The sequence below is a fragment of the Notolepis coatsorum genome (assembly GCF_963971535.1).
Source record: "Notolepis coatsorum genome assembly, chromosome: 8".
NCBI classification, from domain to species: Eukaryota; Metazoa; Chordata; class Actinopteri; order Aulopiformes; family Paralepididae; genus Notolepis; species Notolepis coatsorum.
In genome coordinates this window covers 81563217-81580045 of record NC_140172.1, presented here as the reverse complement: position 1 = coordinate 81580045, position 16829 = coordinate 81563217, and the positions used below count along the sequence as shown (strand labels likewise).

Genomic DNA, 16829 nt, shown 5'->3' with positions numbered 1-16829 from the left:
CAAAAGGCCACTGGCACTTATATGCATATGTATTGGGATTGCCCACCAGTGGCCCGCTTCTGGAGGTCAATAACGGACAAACTTTCAGATCTGTGTGGCTTAACTATCCCATTCACAGCTGTTACGCTACTCCTGAACGATATAACAACACTACCTGCGTCCGTTCAACTAAAAAGGGTTGTCCTAGCGGGTGTCACAGCAGCGAAGAAGCTAATAGCAATGAGATGGAAGGAGCCTGAGAAGCTTACAGTGATTAACTGGTCCCTAACACTATTGGATGTGATTTATCTTGAGATATCCACGGCGCGGGTGATTGGGGTGGGACAGGCAGGTATTGACCTGTGGTTTGCAGCAGCCGAAAAGGTCAGGACCGCCGTGTGCGGCTGAGCAGGGTTGAGGTGCGTGTTCGGGTGAGTCCGGGGGTCTCTTGGGAGGGGGAGGAGGAAATGTTTTGTCTGTCTTGTCTTTTGTCTTGTCCTCTTGAGTTTAGCTGCGGATTTTATGGGGGGGCAGCTATTTAACTATTTCTTCACTGTTTGGTCACTTTTACACGGTCTCTGTGAGTCTATGGAACACCTCTACAGGTTTTTGTTTTGTCATGAAGGTTCATTGCTCTGTTTTCGGGTCGTGTTCTCAAAAAGTGGTCCTTGTGTTGAATTGGAGATGTACGTTTTATTAATATAGGGTCACACAGCCGGGAATCGGGGCTGAACACTGGGAAAGACCATTTATTGGATAGTACCCCTTGGATTTAAAATTTAGAAGGTTGAACTCTGTTTTCTTTTCTCTTTGTCTGTATAAATTGTTATTCTGTATTATTATTGTTTTTGTTATTTTCTTGTGAAGTTCTATGTATTGTGATTGTGTTTAATGTGTTGTCTTGTTTCATGTGAATAATAATAAAAAAAAAATGTGATCAAAAAAGATGTAGCAGTACTGTCTATCTGTATGTCATGTATCTGTCATATATGTTACGATGAATTGAAAATGGGGGACCCTGATGTAAACAAGACGAAATCTTTCTCTGGTCTGCATCCCCTTAACAATTGTATTGAGCTGTACTGTACTGTACCCATTCTGCAATCTGTTAATAAAGTTTTCAATCAATCAAACACACTCTCTGATCAGCACTCACCTGCTCTGGTCCAGAGGATGCTGGGACTCTCTCTGATCTGAGGTCAGCACTCACCTGCTCTGGTCCAGAGGATAATGGGACTCTCTCTGATCTGAGGTCAGCACTCACCTGCTCTGGTCCAGAGGATGCTGGGACTCTCTCTGCCGGTGGCTGAACACTGGATGTGACTCTCGCTCTCCAGCTCCAGACACTGAGTGGGCTGCGGGGGAGGGGTGAACTTCAGCTTCTCTGCAATACACACAGGTCAGAATACACACATTATATATATACACACATACAGGTCAGAATACACACATTATATATAAACACACACACACAGGTCAGAATACACACAGGTCAGAATACACACATTATATATATATTAGGGCTGTCCCCGACTAAGGATTTGGATAGTCGACTAGGATTGGCCAAAATTTGCCGTTAGTCGACTATTGGTCGATATATATATATATATTTTTTTTTTTTATCATTCCATTTGGGCTGTGGGGGGTGCTTAATGTCTGAAGGAGTCGACTGAAGGCTTCTTGTCCTCTGCAAAAGCATGCAATTGGTCCACTGATGGATACATCTTGATATTTGTCTAGTCTAGTGTGTTCATTAGATGGGTGAAATCCTCTTTCAGTGCCTCTGTGCCTGTTTTCGTAGGCAGTTAGCCTCTGGTATGCGTGCCATTAGCGTTAGCCACGCTTCTAGGCCTCTTTTCTTTTGGAAAGAATGATAAAAAAATATATATATATATATATATATATATATATATATATATATATTCGACTAAGAGGTTGGCCAGTCGACTACGGCTCCTTTCGACCGATTAGTCGACTAATCGGTTAATAGGGGTCAGCCCTAATATATATATACACACACAGGTCAGAATACACACATTATATATACACACACAGGTCAGAATACACACATTATATATATACACACACAGGTCAGAATACATACATTATATATACACACACAGGTCAGAATACACACATTATATATACACACACAGGTCAGAATACACACATTATATACACACACACACGCACACACAGGTCAGAATACACACATTATATATACACACACACACAGGTCAGAATACACACATTATATATACACACACACACACGACAAAACACACACATTATATATGATATGATACAATTATTTATATTGCGCCCCTCAACCAATAGTTACATCGGCCCGGGGTGCATCCCGGGAAAGAAAGAGAAACAAAAAAGACAGGAACAATACGAAAACAGAAAAAAATACATGCAGTCCAACCAAGCAGATAGAAAACTACAAAACAGATACAAAACTAGCGCATGGATTGTTTATGGCGAAAAGGTGGGTTTTGAGCATGGCCTTAAAGGTCCGTAGAGTGCTTGCAGATTTCAAGTTGAGCGGGAGCTTGTTCCAGAGTGTTCGGTGCTGCGGCTGCGAAAGCCCGGGTTCCCTTCGTCACCAGTCTTGTGTGGGGGGATTTTTAGGCAGATTTGGTTGTTTGATCTGAGGGATCTGGAGCTGGTTGATTGGACCAGGAGTTCTTTTATGTAGGCAGGGGCGAGACGGTTTATGGCTTTGTATGTGAACATGAGGATTTTGAAATGTATTCGTTGTTTTACCGGGAGCCAGTGTAGGGATACAAGGACTGGGGAGATGTGGTCCCTCATCTTGGTGCCCGTCACGAGCCTGGCGGCTGCGTTCTGGACGAGTTGGAGGCGGTTAATGTATTTGTCTGCCACGCCAGAGTAGAGGGCGTTGCAGTAGTCCAGTTGTGAGAATATGAGAGCGAGGATGACCCTTTGAAGGTCGCTGGGGGAGAGGAATGTTTTTATTTTTGCGATGGTGCGCAGCTGGAGGAAGCAGGACTGAGCCACTGCTCGCACCCGTCTGTCGAGTTTCAGCTCAGAGTCAAAAAAGACCCCCAGGTTTGCTTTCTGGGAGGAGCAGTTCGTTAGGCACGTTATATACACACACACACACACACACAGGACAAAACACACATTATAAATACACAGGACAAAATACACATTATATATACATACAGGACAAAATACACATTATATATACACACAGAACAAAACACACACATTATACATACACAGGACAAAACACACACAATATATATATACATACACAGGACAAAACACACATTATATATAAATATACAGGACAATACATGCACATTACATTTACATAAACACACACATTATATATATACACACAGAACAAAACACACAGACATTATATATAAATACACAGGACAAAACACACACAATATATATACATACTAGGGGTGTAAAGGTACACGTATCCGTACGGAACCGAACCGTTTCAGTGTGTACCGAACGGCTATGTAGTGTACCAAACGAATACAACGGTATGTTAACCACTAACGACCGCCGACCGGGGGCTGTTTTTTTCACAATCTAATATAATAATTTGTATTATTCGTTGACATCCCCACAAGTACAATTAGTTACTGCACACTACATCACCCCTGAGTGGAACATGGAAAGCCAAACTTTCCCCCACTGAACAAAACACACATACTATACATACACAGGACAAAACACACACAATATATATACATACACAGGACAAAACACACATTATATATAAATATACAGGACAATACACACACATTACATTTACATAAACACACATTATATATGCACACAGACCAAAATACACACATTATATATAAATACACAGGACAAAATACACATTATATATACATACACAGGACAAAACACACACATTACATATATACACACACACAGGACAAAACACACACATTATATATATACACACACACAGGATAAAACACACACATTATATATAAATACACAGGACAAAATACACATTATATATACACACACAGGATAAAACACACACATTATATATACACACACAGAATAAAACACACACATTATATATATACACACACAGAGGACAAAACACAGACATTATATATATACACACACAGAGGACAAAACACAGACATTATATATATACACACACAGAGGACAAAACACAGACATTATATATACACGCAACAAAGGGAGTGTTGTCCGGGTGGAGGCGGGGAGGGGTGCCTCCCAGTGATCATGTACTTCTCCTACCTTCTTAAAGTAGTTGTCAAGGTAACTAGATGCTCTATCATATAAAATCCTGTGGTCCATCTTAGGTTGTATATGATGCTCTCTATCCTCAACTGGGAGCCATTGGAGCTGCAAGAACTGGGACCTGTGACCTAGCCCTACTACTGCTATCACCAGTTTGTTATGGTTATAAGAGCTGGGACCTAACAACATGACTCCTGTGACCTACCTCTAGTACTGCTCTCACCAGTTTGTTATGGTTATAAGAGCTGGGACATAACAACATGACTCCTGTGACCTACCTCTAGTACTGCTCTCACCAGTTTGTTAGGGTTATAAGAGCTGGGACCTGACAACATGACTCCTGTGAGTGTGACCTACCTCTAGTACTGCTCTCACCAGTTTGTTAGGGTTATAAGAGCTGGGCAAAACAGAGTCCATTCTCTTCGGTTCAAATAACAAACTCAGCAAAACAGACGGCTTCTCAGTTACAGTGGGTGACAATATTGTCACAAGGAAAGATGAAATTACCTACCTGGGTTCCATCCTAGAGGCTAATCTTTCCTGTGACAAAATGGCATCCAATGTAATAAAAAAAGTCAATCAACGAACTCGATTCTTGTACCGGATCTCCTCCCTGGTAAACAAGAATACCCTGAAGACTCTGGCAGGAGCACTCATTCAAGGGTACTACGACTATGCTTGCACCTCATGGTACCAAAGCACCTCAAAGGCACTAAAAACCAAATTACAAACATCTCAAAACAAACTAGTCAGACTACTGCTTGACCTGACTCCTAGAACCCACCTCACCCCTGCACACTTTGCCAACCTAGGATGGCTTAGAGTAGACGACAGAGTACAGCAACTTGCAATGGGCCTGGTCTACAAGATACACTACACGACCAAGGTACCCATGTACATGTCAAAATACTTCCCAAAGGTCAGTGAATACCACGATCACAACACCAGAGGGAGCTCCACAAATCATGTAAAACCCAGATTCGGCTCAAACAAGGGACTAAACACGTTTCGCAATTATGCCACAACAATGTGGAACGCCCTACCCAAAGCTGTAAAGGAATGTAAATCACTACCCACCTTCAAAAACACTCTCAAAGAACACCTACGGGAGACTGCAATTCAAAACTGCCCCCTACAAATGTCCTAACCCAGTTGTACAATAAAGACCAAGCATGGCTTTGTCAGTATTCCAATGTACAGCCCCACCCAACCCCACCCCACCTACCCAACCTCCTCCAATGTACAGTTTCCATGTCAAATGTATGTCAGTATTCCAATGTACAGTGTCCCCCCCCCCTACCCAACCCCCCCCCCACCTCCAATGTACAGCCCCACCCCACCTACCCAACCTCCCCCAATGCACAGTTTCTATGTCAAATGTATATACTCTTCTTCTGAATTTTTTTAGTATCACAAACAGTACTGTATTTGAAAATCTGGTATGTCATAAATGTATAGATGTAGCAGTACTGTCTATCTGTATGTCATGTGTGTCATATGATGAATTGAAAATGGGGGACCCTGATGGAAACAAGACGAAAGTCTTTCTCAGGTCTGCATCCTCTTAACAATTGTATGTATTGAGCTGTACTGTACTGTACCCATTCTGCAATCTGTTAATAAACTTTTCAATCAATCAATCAGGACATAACAACATGACTCCTGTGACCTACCTCTAGTACTGCTCTCACCAGTTTGTTAGGGTTATAAGAGCTGGGACATAACAACATGACTCCTGTGACCTACCTCTAGTACTGCTCTCACCAGTTTGTTAGGGTTATAAGAGCTGGGACCTGACAACATGACTCCTGTGACCTACCTCTAGTACTGCTCTCACCAGTTTGTTAGGGTTATAAGAGCTGGGACATAACAACATGACTCCTGTGACCTACCTCTAGTACTGCTCTCACCAGTTTGTTAGGGTTATAAGAGCTGGGACCTGACAACATGACTCCTGTGACCTACCTCTAGTACTGCTCTCACCAGTTTGTTAGGGTTATAAGAGCTGGGACATAACAACATGACTCCTGTGACCTACCTCTAGTACTGCTATCACCAGTTTGTTAGGGTTATAAGAGCTGGGACCTAACAACATGACTCCTGTGACCTACCTCTAGTACTGCTCTCACCAGTTTGTTAGGGTTATAAGAGCTGGGATCTGACAACATGACTCCTATGACCTACCTCTAGTACTACTCTCACCAGTTTGTTTTGTGCTACTTTAAGTTTCTGTTTCAAGGCTTTGTTTAGACCCCAAATAACACAAACTTACAGTGTAGGCCAAGTGACTCTGGACTAAGCAGGAGGCCAATAGTCTTAGGGATTCCCTTTCAGTAACATTTCCCTCCTGGCTAGGTATTTACATCGGGATGATTAAAGTATTTCTATTCTATTCTATTCTATTCTATTCTATTCTATTCTATTCTATTCTATTCTATATCTAGTTCATATAGAAATAAAAGCAAAAGCAAGCTGCTTTCATGTAATTTATATAGAGCAAAAAGAGCAGAGGACCCAGCATACTGCCCTAGGGCACCCCACAGGTGGCATAGCTTCAGACATATACCCACCAACCTCAACCTACTGGTCCCTTCCTGACAAATACGAAAACCAGCCAGCTTAGAGCTGTCCCATCCAAACCAAGGGCCTTTAGCTTTGTTAGAAGAATCCTGTCAATACATTTATGTTGAGGTTCTTAGTTTCCACAAGGTCACCAGGTTTGGAGAGGAGTTTGGAGGGGATGATGGTGTTGAATGCTGAATTGAAGTCGATGAACAGCATTCTCACATAGGTGTTGCTGTCATCCAGGTGGGAGAGGGTGGACTGTAGTGCTGAAGTGATAGCATCATCCGTGCTCCTGTTCTCACGGTAGGCAAATTGGTGTTTATCCAGTGAGGGTGAAAGGCCAGATTGAGGTGAGCCAGGACCAGCCTCTCGAAGCACTTCATGATGATCGAGGTGAGTGTAATAAGGTAAGAATACACATATGCACACACACACAGGCCAAAACACATGTTCCACGCGAGCACACCCCCACACTAGCTTACCGAGAACATAGACTCTAGCTTGTCCAGTTAGCCTGCCTCCCTCTGTCCTCGTCTCACATCCATGAACCTGACCATCATAAACCTCCACGTTGTTGATACGCAGAGTCCCGTTAGAAAACACCTTGAAACGACTGTCCTGGAGAGAGACGTAGATAGATAGGAAGATAAATATAGAGAGAGAGAGAGAGAGAGAGAGACAGAGAGAGAGACAGAGACAGAGAGAGACAGAGACAGAGACAGAGACAGAGACAGAGAGAGAGAGAGAGAGAGAGAGAGAGAGAGAGAGAGAGAGAGAGAGGGAGAGGCACTTGAGAGCGAAAGTACTTAGCCACTCCCCTCTGACACAACTGTAGTTCTTTCTACTGCGTCGGAAATAATACTGTCGGAAAATCTAACAATAATTAACCCATTTACAAGTCGTATTAAATTTTGAAAATAAGGAGACAGATAGAGAACATTTCAAAGCACTCAAAATTGCCAATATCTCCATTTCGACCTATTTCTGAATTGTGCGACATTTGGGGATTTTCTGAAGAATTGTGAGCTCCTTAACAACCTGAACCTAGAACGTGCCGCGTCACATAGTGTGTATTACTAACCTTTGGTGTGATGATGATATGTGTATTACTAACTTGGTATAATGATAACATTTTGTGTATTACTAACCTCTGGTGTGATGATGATATTATTGCGGACCCAGATGACCTCAGGAGTGGGCGTGGCCTGGGCATAACAGTGCAGGTATCCTGGCTTCCCTTCCTCCAATTGGCTGTCCTGAGGTTTACTCACCCACACTGGAGCAGCTACAGTATATAACACACACACACGCACGCACACACACGCACACGCACACACACACGCACACACACGCTTTATAACTGTACAGTGTACAGAACATGGTTAGTGTATGTTAGCTAGGGGGTGGGTGGATGTTTGGGCGGATGGACATGGTGGTGGTTGGATGGGGGGGGGCGTGTGGCATTGTGGGTGGTCTGAGATGGCACTGGGACCTTTGGGACGCTTTTGGGTGTCGGTGGGTTGGGGGAGTTCAGTAGTGGGGACTGGCCGGGCTGGTATTCGGCTCTGGGGAAGGTCTGGGGGGGGGGCTGGTTGGAGCCTATGGCTTCGGCTGGACCTTTCCTGGAGTTGGGTGCTGGGGGAGATGGGGCAGCCCGTGGGGGTGGCACTCCCGTCACCGCGCATGGCGGTGTGAGTGGCGTGCGGGCTGTTTGTGTTTTCCTTCGGTCATGGCACGCTCTATCAGGGGGTGTGTCTTGGATGGGGATGTGGTGGGGATTGATGTGTGAGGTGTTTGGGGGACTGGCTGTTCCATGGGGGTTCACATGCCTTCGAGCAACACTGTACTTATTGTACTTTTATTTTTTGTATCCACTTTTTCTCCTTATCAATCAATCAATTTCTTTAATGACCACCCAGCCAGGCTGGTGGAATTTGGTTTCAGTGCAGCATGTTACAGCATTTGTTCCAACATAAAACATAGAACATATAACATCACTCACTTACAACGTACATACTACATGCAGTTAGAAGAAAACACAATTACACAATTACAGTTCAGAGTTTATGTCCATGTCAGCAGAGGTAAGGGTGGTTGCGGGGGGGGGGGGGGGGGGGGGTACTACAGGGAGTTCAGTGTCCTTATTTTGTGTATCCAATTCTCCCCTCCCCTGTCTTGAACGTTGCTCAACTATGCCCCCCACTGGTTGGTTGTAGAGAGGATAGAAGCCTTGCATCACGTGTTCCCTCCGCTCCGGCACACGAGGAGGCAGCCTGTCACATCTTTGCGCCTGCCAGCACGGACTCTCATTGGCGAGGTGTAACGCATGGGAGGCTCACACTACCCTCGCCACTTCCTGTCTCTGCTGTGCAGGCGTCTCCCAACCGACCTGTAGGGGTCGCTGTCCACAACGTCCAATCCCCACCCATCGACTTCCACCCACTGACTCTGCCAAATGAGCCAGTACGACGGCCGGCCCAAGCCGAAGGCAATGCTGAGACTGGGATTCGATGCATTGGCTCAGAAACTGATGTCCAAAGCCTCAAAAATGGCATTCGGGCCACAGCCCTAGTGTGTGTGTCTTACTGGCCACAGTGAAGGTGAGCTCCTGGGTCCTACGGCCTGCCTTGTTCTGAGCCACAGCCCTAGTGTGTGTGTGTGTGTGTGTGCATAGATATATATAGGGAGGTGTAGTCTGACGTCACTTTGGACGAGGTCCACCCGTATAGGGATTTATCATTGGGGAAATGGATTATCGGCTATTGTAACAATTCTAACATTGGAAAGCTTTCCATTTTTGCACAAAATTAGTTTTACGATTAATTGTGAATATTTTCATGTTGAGCTATGAATTGTGGATGATTACGCACAGAAAGGTACACCATGCAAATGTTCATGCTTTATTTGTTTTAAACTAGATGATTTAGAAATGGGCAATGGGGAAATACGTTGCAATTTTGTGAGGTGGACCGGCCAGAAACAGCAATGACGTAACCACTACACCTCCCTATAAAGACTAGATGGCGCAAGGTGGAGTCTCCCGCGTAGTTCACCATCGGCCCTCTTGCTACAGTTAACTACTGCTTTATGGTGAGTGATCTGCACAAACAAAAATACTCTTAACTCGCTGAAATCTTGACGGATTTACAAATGGTTTGGTTTATGTGTGTGTGTGCGTGTGTCAGACCTACTGGCCACAGTGAATGTGACCTCCTGGGTCCTACGGCCTGCCTTGTTCTGAGCCACACAGCTGTAGGTCCCTGAGTCTCCTTCCTCCGTGGGGCTAAACACCAGATCCAACGCGTCCTGGTAGACGCGCCCCTCAGAGGGCACACGCTGCCCCGCCCACTCCCACCACACCTCGGGCAGGGGCCGGCCTCGCGGGGGGCGGCAGGAAACTCGCTGCAGGGTGTCGGCGGTGAACACCTTAGACAGTCTGGGTACCATGTCATCAATCTCTAGTGATGGAGAGAGAGAGACAGAGAGAGAGAGAGAGAGAGAGAGAGAGAGAGAGAGAGAGAGAGAGAGAGAGAGAGAGAGAGAGAGAGAGAGAGAGAGAGACAGAGAGAGAGATGCACAGGGAGATGGAAGAGGGAGATGGAAGAGAAAAGAGAGAGGGAAATAGGAAGACAGAGAAAGAGAGGAAGAGAGAGTGAGAGGGGAAGAGATATTTTTTTGGAAACACATTTTTCTTTTTTAACTTATTTTTTATTTAACCTTTATTTAAACAGGCAGGTCAATTAACTAATTCAGCGCCAATCACGGAGAAAGTCGGGTTAACTCGCCATGCGTTGAGCTCCAATCACGAGAAATCTCTGGTTTTAATCGTCATTTCTTTTATTAGCTATATCCATTAATTTTTCATCCATCCAGCCTGATGTTATCATTGGGAATGGGTCTGAGCTCGCAAAGGGCAAATACCGCCGCCTAACGCCTTCCAGCCGGTATTGCACATCATTGAAATCCCTCCCCCATTGGGCTGTACGCTGAGCTAACAAGTCCGGTCCAGGTTTTCCTTCTCGGGCATGCAGTCTCGTTATAACACATTGACTGGGGAGACTGAGAGCAGCGTGGATTATGCCTTTCAGACATATAACGTTGGATCAATAAACGCAATCAATATTTGGAATGGCGATCAGGAATTGGATTCATCTTTTTGCAGGACATCAAAGACCAGGTAAGGACTCTATGTTACGAATCTTGGGTTTATCCGATGTTTCTTTCGCCACCATCGGAGCGTGTGTGTGTGTGTGTTTCTGCCGTTGGCTGCGGGCAAAGCACTGAGAAGCGATTTTTCAGCCCCCGCTTCTGTTCGCGCATGATGACACATAATACCGATAATCTAGCGTTATTTTCAGAACGATTCATAAATCAAGCGACAAATGGCACGATTTCTAAGGAAATACATTGAAGCGCCGTTTGCTCGAGTTTCTTGAGATTAGACAGAATGCTCCTCAAATATACTCTTATTCACCACGGTATAAAATGGAAATGTACAGATGAAAAAACAATCTGTTTTTTGCCTGTTGACTCGAAGCAACTCAGTGACAATAGACAGGTGTATTAGATCCATAGCTATACTATTTCATATATTTTAAGCACGCGCAAGTTTCGCAGTCTCCCCATTGACTTACAGCGATGGCATTCTACCCAGAAGGTAGACAGCGACCCCTGGCGCTGAATGAGTTAATAACAAATTCTTATTTTCAATGATGGCCTGGTGAGAGGACAAAAGGTCCCCTGGAAGGGCAACAGGGAAAGGGGACAGAAAAATGTAAAATAAAATAGAAATGAGACAGATGGTACACACATCACAGAGGTAAGGGAAATAATTAAAACACACAACCAAACAAACAAATAAAATTACAAAGGGGCACAAGTCACAGTGATGCGTTGAAAAGGGGGCATTTGTAGCAAACCTAATTGCTGAGTGATACAAAACATTAAGGCGATCATCATCATCGACCTTTATTTATTCTCGAAAATACAATTGAGATCACCCTCATTTTCAATGTCGTCGAGACTTTACAGACATTTCAATGCACACATTTCTACAATATAACAATAATAAATATGAATAACTATCTATATAGTACTCTTCACACATGGACCGCAGTCCAGAGTGCACCACAGCAATTAGTATAAAATGAACATAGACATAAAATCAGCAAAAAATAAAATAAAAAAAAACACTCTCAAGGACACTCTTCAATTTTTATCATCAATTACGTCCTCGTATGAAATCCTCCACCTAGACTCAGTCTGGAGGAGGGATATACCAGACCTGGAAAGTGACTTTGATTGGCAAGAAGCCTGGGCAAATGTTCGACTTGCATCACGGAACCCGGACCATCAACAAATCAATCTTAACTATATTCACAGGACATACTTGACTCCTATAAGACTGAACAGAATGGGTCTTAAACAAGACTACAAATGCTCCTTATGTACAAATGGGGACGAGGGTACATTTATGCACATGTACTGGGACTGCCCACCAGTCAAGATATTCTGGAAAGAAGTGACCCAGCAATTATCAAATCTCTTAACTCTGAATATACCTGTACACCCCTCTGTATTACTGTTGAATGATGTTTTTGAGTGTGCAGTACCTATACAGCTAAAGAGATTGGTTTTATCTGGTATCACAGCGGCTAAAAAGCTGATAGCATCACAATGGTTTCAACCGGAAAAAATGTGCCGGAAGGTCTGGATTCTCACATATCTCGATGTGATTTATCTAGAAATATCTACAGCAAGAATTTTGGGTCTCAGGCCCCGTCCACACGAACGCTGGTTTTAATATAACCATGATTGTATGTGCGCTGTTGCACTGTTCGGCCACACACAACCGGGGATTTGCTACACTGCAACCGCGGTCTTTGAAACCGGTGGCCAGGGTGAAGTTGTGCGGTTTTGCAGTTGCATGTGGGCATAGCAACCGAGGTTATTCCCAGTGTTTACAGCAGAGCTGTCGCAATTATTTCCCATGTTCACGGCAGACCGCGGGGTAGAGAGATTAGAGCAGAGCCAACCATAGGAGCCAACTACACCAGTGTTTACAGCAGAGCTGTCCCAAGTAGCGTTATATGAAAATGATTGTAACAAACTTTTGTTCAAAACGTATCGTCTGTGTTGAAGAGTGTTGTGATCGACTGATGTCTGTTGACGCTCAGAGAAAACATGTAGCTGCAGCTAAACTCATGTGTTGTCAAGTTATTGTTATAAGGAACCCAGTCCAGACTGCATCCCCTTAACAATTGTTTGTATTGAGCCGTATTGTATTGTACCCATTCTGCAATGTGTTAAATAACGTTTGCATCCATTTCATATCGGTAACGTTACCACATTACGTTAGCATTTAAGCTATATACTATACATGGATATAGCCATTCACATTAGCATGTAGCTAACAACACCGGCGGTCTTTTGTGAGACTAAACTATCCGCTCTTGGTGGTAAATTGTGTTGCTGATGGTTGTTTCATCAACAAAATGAGAGGCAGAACACACAGTGAATGTATCCGTTTGTTTATTGCAGTTTCTTTCTTTGCTGAAAATATATGTTCCGTTGGCAAAATTATCAATAGGGTCCAGCTATGTTTCTAAACAGGAAGTTCTTCTTCTTCTTCAGTGAATTAATGGCAGATCGCAACCACAGGAAGTTTAGTGAGCGTTCAGCCTTTTTTTTTTTTTTTTTTTTTTTTATTATCTTTTTCCCCCTCCATTTTCCTCCGATTTTCTCCCATCCCAATGTTAGTCGTATGCCAATTCCCAGTCCCTTCCTGGTCGCTGCGCACTTACCCCCCACAGTCAGATCATCTGGGAGAGTGGAGGCTACCACGTGCTTCCTCCGACACACGTCCAGCCAATCACCGCTTCTTTTCACCTGGCAGCGCGGATTCTCATTGAGAGGGCGTAGCGTGTGGGAGGACCACACTATCCCCCTCAAGTCCTATCCGCGCTTAGCAGGCGCCCCGACCGAACTGTAGGAGTCGCTGTTTACAACGACCCGGACCCACCCCGCCAGCTTCTCCCACCCTCTAATACAGCCAATTGTATTAGTGCAGACGGCCAGCCAAGCTGGTGACAACCCCGGAGCTGTGAGCTGGATTCGAACAGGCGAATCCAGCTCACAGCTCCGGGGTTGGTGACGAACGCAATCTCCGCTCGGCCACCTAACCGCCTGCGTTCAGCCTTTTCTGATTGGTTGAAATGGCCTTCATGTCTGAACAACATCGCCGCCTACTGTTTTGGCATTGTACTAAATTTATCGGTTGCTGGGTTCCCAGCTCTGCCGTGAGTACGCAGTTATACACGGTTGTTCACCTGTGTTCACCGTGTGGACGGAGTTTTATTTTTTCAAACTTCGGTCATATTAAATCCAAACGCTCGTGTGGACAGGGCCTCAGTGAATCCAAAATTACAATGTGGTTAGAAGTGGTGGAGAGAATAAAAGCTAGCATATAATTGTAGTGCCTGGTTAGGAGCGAATGATAATGGATGGATTATCCAAGGGGGGGAGCGAGCGAGAACATATGTGTGTAGGGTATTAGATAGCAGGTATTAGGTGTATATCTTGTATAAGACATTTATTTAAATGGTGATTTCATTGGATGTGCACTGTTAATTAATGCTTGTATATCTAATTTTATGTTGTCATGTTTGTTTATGTGTTTGTTTAAAAAATTATAAAAAAAAAAATACAAAAAAAAAAAAAGGACACTCTTCAATTACATCGCCATAGTCAAACAATGGGAGAATGGGTATTTGTAAGCCAAGTCTTGCTTTTATTTTTGCTTGAAGATGTAACACATACTGAGAAAAAGAAAGTGTATTATCTAACCAGATACCCAGGTATGTATAAGAGGTGATGTATACAGAACTGAGCCATTAGTTTAATGTGATATTTACAGGAGGGACAACAGACCTTTTTAGACCTTTTTTTCAAAACGAGGTTAAGACTAGAGAAGGCAGCCTGTAAACCAGGGGTCAGCAACCTTTTTGACATGGAGTGCCTGTTTGAAATATAGTTGTAACTAGTGTGCCTCAACAATATTCCATGCATCGTACATTTTTTTTTCTCATAATCAGGTATTTTTTATGATAATTTTTACATTATTACATCATTATTGTTATTGTTATTATTAACAATATTATTATGATGGTTGTATCAACCCTAAATCTGAGTTGGGGGGGGGGGAATGCAATGCAGACAAACAGCTGCATACAGTGCGACCATTTCACTCACATTTGCCCATTCAATTTTGGACACATCACACACCATTGGTGTGTGTACTGTACGTGTGCTGTCATAGCTCCACCTACAGGCCTAATGGAGAACACCAGGAGAACACCAGGATGTGAATGGAGGGTGAATGTGAGGTATATCGTGTAAATAAGTTTTGATTGATCGCAAGACTACACTGTAAAAAGAAAAAAAATAATAAGTTACCAGAACTTTCAAATATTGAGTTCAGTTACTGTGCATTAAGGTTTTCAGTTTTCAATCCATAATAAGTTAACAGAAAAATAAGTACACAACCACATTATTTCAACCTAATAAAATTATGTTTATTGTCATGGTTTTAAGAACAGAAGTTGACTTGGTAATACTCACATTTTGAGTAAAAAAAAAATGGCTTTTAACACTATGATCGCCGCGGACGAGTTTTCACGTCATTCCGAGCCATGCTCATTCTGCCGAAGACGCCGTAACTCGTCTTTGATGTCAATATTTAAAAAATCTGTCATCGAAATCATATTTCCTTTCCGGAGTTCTGAGACGCACTGCTGATCTCCTCTCAACTCTCTAGCGGTTCAAGAGCGCCATCTGGTGGCCGATCGGCAGATCGCCAACCGGAAATCACCCTTTTAACCGGAAGTGCTCGCTCCATATGTGGTCCGACCACTCCCGCGACTCCATCTTGAAACACTGGATAATAGATAGCTCACCCTAACTCAATAAACAACGTTATTTGGACGTATATACTATTATACAACCTGGAAATGGATCGGGCATTTCTACATCCCATAATAGAAAAAAATCTGTTCCACGCTCATCTGCCAGCGGCGCGAGGAAGCCACGGTAAGATTCAGCGTTATTTTCTAACGTCTTCTATACTAACTGATCTGATGAACATATGACCCACTCTAGATGAATCATCTAACGCTGCCCACGGAATTATAAACGATCCCCCGCCCATCCGGTCATCATCAGATGATGCGTAGAAACTTCTAGAACCACGTCCAGTTGAAACTTTTTATCTCGCACAGATTCCTACCAAACTGTATTTGATCATCAATATAATGCATTTAGGGCTATAAATCACGTTCTGAAGAAAGCTGCAGAAAACGATAAAAACATGCTTATACTTTAGACCATATTTTAGTATGAATATGTGAATGAAAAAGTTTAACGTTGCTACACCCTGAACAATACATATAGGACATTGAATGGGCCATAATAATGGCAATTTAGCAATAGAATTTAAAAAGTTATAGCCCTGCAAAGAAGGGGAACTTCTCCATAGACAAATAGAGCTGGCGAGGGATGGTAAATTAGGAATTTATCCCATGGCGATTAAAGTGTTAACATGTGCAATGTTCAATGAAATAGAAAAATAAATAATAAAATTTGTTGATTAATCCCACTGGTCACAATGGTGACCGTAATAATGTTTTTGTTATAAGGCTCTGCAAATGTTACTGAATGATGTAGCAATGTATTTCCAGCTAAATTGAAATAATAAACAAATAAAGGGTCTCAATTAAATATGTGGTAGTAAAAATAACCTGTGGGAGGATTTCAACAGGATAAATGCGACAACAGTGCAAAATATTTCACTATAATATTTCAAAGCAAAAGAAAGAAAAAAAATTTATAATTATTATTATTTTTTTTACTGCTGCCCCCTGTGCCTATGCAAATGCCCCCGTGTGCCTATGCAGGAGAAGGTCCAACTGAATACAAAGCTGTGTCATCTGCATACAAATGAATAAATAAAAAAA

At 43.1% G+C, this 16829-nt stretch overlaps 1 protein-coding gene across 2 annotated transcripts in view; it reads right to left on the bottom strand.

The window, feature by feature from the left end:
• Positions 1 to 16829, bottom strand: part of ptk7b (protein tyrosine kinase 7b) — a 345893-nt gene that overhangs the window by 63239 nt on the left and 265825 nt on the right. For both annotated transcript variants that reach the window (XM_084320932.1, XM_084320933.1), the window contains exons 7-10: positions 10011 to 10277; positions 7968 to 8104; positions 7302 to 7437; positions 1244 to 1363 (exon numbers count right to left, since the gene is read on the bottom strand). In XM_084320932.1, the coding sequence (XP_084177058.1) occupies positions 1244 to 1363; positions 7302 to 7437; positions 7968 to 8104; positions 10011 to 10277 (660 nt within the window). The remainder of the gene's footprint in view (positions 1 to 1243; positions 1364 to 7301; positions 7438 to 7967; positions 8105 to 10010; positions 10278 to 16829) is intronic.